This window comes from Triticum dicoccoides, chromosome 5B (assembly GCF_002162155.2).
Source record: "Triticum dicoccoides isolate Atlit2015 ecotype Zavitan chromosome 5B, WEW_v2.0, whole genome shotgun sequence".
Classification (NCBI taxonomy): Eukaryota; Viridiplantae; Streptophyta; class Magnoliopsida; order Poales; family Poaceae; genus Triticum; species Triticum dicoccoides.
Genome location: NC_041389.1, coordinates 620,707,831 through 620,713,114, shown reverse-complemented (window position 1 = coordinate 620,713,114; position 5,284 = coordinate 620,707,831). Strand labels below are relative to the sequence as shown.

General features: G+C 47.6%; 1 protein-coding gene across 1 annotated transcript; it reads left to right on the top strand.

Annotated features, from left to right (window-relative positions):
• The first annotated feature begins 1,119 nt into the window (after window positions 1–1,119).
• LOC119312123 (myosin-binding protein 7-like) lies at window positions 1,120–4,483 on the top strand. Its single transcript, XM_037587862.1, has 3 exons — window positions 1,120–2,450; window positions 3,882–3,925; window positions 4,015–4,483. Exons 1-3 carry the CDS (start codon window positions 1,491–1,493, stop codon window positions 4,115–4,117), a joined length of 1,107 nt encoding a protein of 368 aa, XP_037443759.1. The 5' UTR covers window positions 1,120–1,490; the 3' UTR covers window positions 4,118–4,483.
• Window positions 4,484–5,284: the final 801 nt, after the last annotated feature.

Sequence of the window (5,284 nt, the reverse complement as noted above, 5' to 3'; positions counted from 1 at the left end):
GAGACGGCGTTCCCCTGGGCTGGCCCGGCGCCGACAATCATCGACCTTACTGGCCCCGACGACGACGAGGAGGATGCCTAGGGCAGCGTGCCTCCTTCTAGTTTTTAGTTTTATTAAATGTTTTTACTTAATGTAAAGTGGAATCATGCACTCTCGCCGACCTTTGTGGTCGACATTAATGTTTAATTAATATTTTTTATTTTCAAAATATCGGTGGTGTTTTTTTCGCGCGAACTAAAAAATGGGTCGGGCCACCGCTGGGCACAGGCGCCAATCCAAACGCGAATGCGGACATGGGTGTCCATCGGGCCGAACCAAACGGACAAAATCACCGTCTGTTTGGATCGGCCGGTTGGTGTTGCTGTAATAAGTTGTTAACGAAGTGATAATGTTTAGCTAGCTTTGTTTGCTCCAACAATAATCATTTCAGGTATATGTAAACAGGGCCACACCTCACTGTGGATGATTAGGACACTCTGCAGACAAAAATAGGACAAGACATGCCACGAGGAAGCTGAAGACACCGCCGATCTCGATCGCTAAACCTTCACGTGCACGTCCAATGACGCCACGAGCTATGTCCGCACTCCTCGATCGCACGGACCACGTCATTGACCTCTGCCCCTCTTTCACCATTGACCCCTGCCCTTGACGACGGAACCTTGACCCGAATGGCCGGATCAGGAAACATCAGCCGCCATGAGCCGCCGCGGCGCTGCCTTCCGTCGCCTCGACGCGAGACAAACGACGACGAACAGAAAGATGGCGTGCTACAAAATAAAAATAAAAATGGTGTGGCCAGGACAGGCCAGCTCGCGCGCAAACGTAAAAAATAAATCCGCAGGAGATTTCCACGGTTAGTGGCGGCGCACGTAGCAGTAGCGCGACCGTATGCCACTGAATCAATTCCAAGTTCCTTTTTTGCTGTTTATTTTCCCGCGAGAAGTTCCTTTTTTTGTTGTAGCTGAGGAAAACACCACACAATCCTCAAGTTGCCAAGCTAGTGCGCACCTTTTTTATCTCCCTGCTCCTCCTCTGTTCTTCCCCAAACGCGCGAGGGAAAGGCTAGATTAAACCAAATCAAATCAAATCGTGAGTGGCGGCCGCTTCATTCTTTTTACGGTTTCTTTCCGCGCGGGCGACGTGGAAAGCTCACCGGCGTGATGCAATGATGATGCCGGCCCACCCGCTTATTCCCAGCTCCCTTAATCTAATCGTACCACTATCCGGATCATTTCCGATCGATCGAATTATTGAGCACTGTCGCTGCCGCTGGCCTCTTCCAGCCTAGCTCAGCTCAGCTCACGTCCCGTCCAACTCACGCCACCCCATCACTCCCCGCCTTTCCCCTCCCCCTTCCCTCCCCGCCGAAAGGGACCTTCGCCGGCCGTCCGACCCCACCCACGGCGGCCGCGCTGACGCCGCCGGCGGCGGGGGCCGGGATCCGGGGCTGGGGATCGGATCCCGCGGGGCACATACATGCTGCCCCCATGGACCAGCTCGCGGACCCCTCCCCCTCCTCGTCATCCTGCTCCCCGCAGGAGTCGCGGCGGTCGGTGAAGCGGAGGCCGCCGCCCGCGGGGTCCCCGGAGCCGTCGCCGAGGGCGGGCGCCGGAGGAGCGGGCGCGGCGGAGCTGCTCCGGCGGGTTGAGGAGCTGGAAGCGGCCGCGGCGCGGCTGGCGATGGAGAAGGAGGCGGCCGAGGAGTCGGCGCTGGGCCTGCAGGGCGAGCTGGAGGCCGAGCGGGCCTCGGCCGAGACGGCGGCCAGCGAGGCCATGCTCATGATCGAGCGCCTGCAGCGGGAGAAGGCCGCGGCCCAGATGGAGGCCCGCCAGTTCCGCCGCTACGCCGAGGGCCGCGCCGACCACGAGCGCGAGGTGCAGGAGGAGCTCGCCTCGCTCTCCGACCTCGCCGCATCCTACCACTCGCGCCTCCAGTCCCACGGGATCGACCCCGACACCTTCTCCGACGAGGAGGACGAGGAGCTCTACGAGGAGCAGCGCGGCCACGCGGACCAGATCGACGACCTGGTCTCGCCCGAGGCAGAGGGGGACGGCGCCGACTTGTTAGTCACTGCTGGCATGGAGGTGAAAGCCATGGTCGAGGAGGAAGAGCAAGAGCAATCCACTGCCCCTGTGGAGAAAGAGTTCGAGTACACGGTGGATGTCAGGTGCGCGAGCCCGACGATGGCGGCCGTGGCGGTGGTGGGGGAATACGTGGGGGATGTAGCCGGCAATGCAGGGGGTTTATATGCGAGGGTGGAGGCGCTGGAGGCGGACAGAGCGGCAATGCACAGAGAGATTGCGGCGCTCCGGGCGGAGAGAGCACAGTTGGTCATGGCAAGGGAGATGGCTCGTCGACTCTGCTGGGAAGTGGTCTCTGAGAGGAAAAGCATTGTTAAAAAGGCTGTTGTCCCGGCGAAGAGATTCTCGGCTTTAGGAATTTGCAAGGTATAATTGAGTTCGCTCAACATTGGGTCATTATTAGTAAGTTTGTAAATTCATTATGCCTTAGCAAACATCGTTCGTGCATTTGCTAATCTCATCAGGTGCTAACTTCAGAATATTGGTGCTAAATTTGGAGCCTAGCACATTTGTAGAATTTAGTTGCATTGCATGTGATTGATGGATTTAGTTTGGGAGATTTTGGTTGTGCCTCGCATGAAATGCATTGCAAATCTTGGCTGGGCGCGGGAGCGGCACAGAATCAGAATTTTGACATTTCTTAAACTTCGTAAAATGAACTGAATTTTTTATTTCTTTTGAATTGAAGCAGCAAGGCACCAGTGAGTACTCTAAACTATTTTTAGGGTGCTGATGATTTGCCGTTGTTTCTTTGTTAAGTTGATGCCATATGATGTGTTTATAAGCGATTTCAACATTTGCAGCTAGATTGAGTGCATGAACTTGCTTTGGAAGTGTGATTATCAGCTTCTGTACTCTGCTGTTTACACGAACTTGATGTTTATTAAAACATTGAGTTGACAATTTAGTGACTGGGCTGCGTATATTTATATTTGGAGATGCTCAGGATTTAGTTTGTGTCTCTTATTAGGAGAGAATAAAAGTACTTCTCGTTTGGTGGATTCATTTTTAGCTACGTAGTACATTTGGGAGACTATGTGCTTAAGGTTCTAATTTTAGTACACTGGAGAGTTGCACACTTGCAGAATAGTTGCGTTGCATGTGATTAATATATTTAGTGCAAGATTTTGGTGGTGGCCTAGATGAAATTGGATTTTGAAAGTTTGGCTGCGTGGGAGATAAACCTGATAAATGAAATTACTGTAAGTTATTTTTTATATCATCATCGTGTGTGTTCGGTCAAAGTTAATATACCATCCCCAATGTTTTTAGTACAAAATGTTGCTTGAGATGCCTAAATGGTGTGCCGCAGCAATTATATTCTTCTCTCTCATATGCATATAATACACACTTCAGTAGTAATCCATCGTGGTCATTAATAATTGAAATTTAAACGACAGTGATGATTATTGATAAACAAATTTGTGAAGTGAATAGAGTTCGTTTACCAAAGGTATGTCAAATGCTAACAATACTTCAGCTAATACTTGTTCACAACTACAGACTGAACTCCTTTTCTTGTTATCCTTTCATCTAGACATGGTAGTAATGAGATACAATGGCACTTGAAAATATATGTTGCATGATATGTCTGTTCTGTTTTTCTGTTGCGTTATTTGGAGCTGAAACTTGGAAAAGGAAACCATTATATAATAGAGAGTATTTTGTTTATTTTTCAACTGCCTTTGCTAATTCCATCTGAATTTTTCATGTCCACCCTTGAGTAGTTCGGTATTCCATAACATTGCCACTGTTCTCATCCTTGAGAAATTAACAATTTTTATATCTTTGCTGCAGTGGTTGCTCTCCGTAATCTTCTGGAGAAGAAGCTCTACTACCAGGTAGTTCTATACCATGAATCGTTCTGAACCTATGATTATCCTTCTTCGCTCTTTTGCAACCCTAAACTGCGGCCATGACTACTCCACAGGTATACGTTCGGCTTGTCGACCACGTTCCTTGGCCTCCTGCTGCTCCTCGACAGATCCACCACGTTGAGTCCATGGCGGCGCCTGCATAGGCCACAGCAATGACCACAGCCTCCGCCATCCCGTAGCCAAACACATGTAAATGCAGAACTTCGGACGATTGGTTACCACTCTGTTTTGCGCGTGCATTGCATTCTTTGATGATCGGTTTCTTCTTCGTTTTGGCTGAGTACAGCGCGGTATTGGCGATGTAAGTTTTGGATTTCAAGCTTTGAGCTTGCTGTATAGTGTGTTATTGGGACTACTAGGCTTGCATAGCTTGTAATATGGAGCTAACTGATCGTGCGGTGAGTTGTGGAGTCTCCGTCTCTGTCTCGGCAAGTAAATGCTGTGCACTTCACTCTTCAGATTTGTACTTGTTTTGATCTTGAACTAGCATCGTGACTTAAATCACATAGGCCATGTGAATTATGTGCTGGTCGTTTTCTTTCCGGGTGGAAATTACTCGTGTCCGGTATAATACAGAGAAAAGGGGGAGCTCACAAGGATTCAAGCTCAAGACCTCGCACTTAAAGGCGCGCGCTACTAGCCACTTGACCCCACTGCTGCTAGTGGCATTTTGTAGCGCGAAGTATAAGAAAACAGAACAACGTTTATATATATGAAATATTTTCTAAAAGAATTGAATTTTTCTCGAGCAAAATGTGAACAATTTGAAATGTCAAATAGTTTTTGAATTTATAAACGAAATTTGAGCACACATTTTTGAAAAATAGAACACAATTTCAAAACATGAACAATTTACGAACATCTTTCGAAACATGAACTATTATTAAAATTTGTGGTTTTATTTTTTTTGGTTTTTGTTTGTCCCGTTTTCCTTCTTTAAAATTTGTGAACTATTTTAAACCGTGAACCTTTTCTTAGGTCCATGAAGTTTTAGAATTCGTGAATATTTTCTTGAATTTATGAACTCTGTTTTTCAAATCCATGAACTTTTTTCCAAATCTACAAACTCTTTTCAACTTTTACGAACATTTTCCAAACCCCACATTTTTTTCCAAATTCATGAACATTTGTTTTCAAAATTTATAAAGATTTTTGAAATACGCGAACGCTTGGGCTGGCCCAACAGGCACACGATGGGAGCGATGTGTTCGCCTAGTTGGGCCACGACCTAAGCATTTTTTTCTATATTTTTGTTTTACTTTTCTTTTTGTTGATTCATTTTTCTCCTTTGTGAACTTTATTACTCCTTTTGAAACATGTTTA

Coding starts and splice junctions, on each gene's coding strand:
- LOC119312123 (XM_037587862.1), top strand. CDS start 1,491: ATGGACCAGCTCGCGGACCCCTCCCCCTCCTCGTCATCCTGCTCCCCG. Junction 2,451..3,881: donor CGGCTTTAGGAATTTGCAAG/GTATAATTGAGT, acceptor TCTTTGCTGCAG/TGGTTGCTCTCCGTAATCTT. Junction 3,926..4,014: donor AGAAGAAGCTCTACTACCAG/GTAGTTCTATAC, acceptor ACTACTCCACAG/GTATACGTTCGGCTTGTCGA.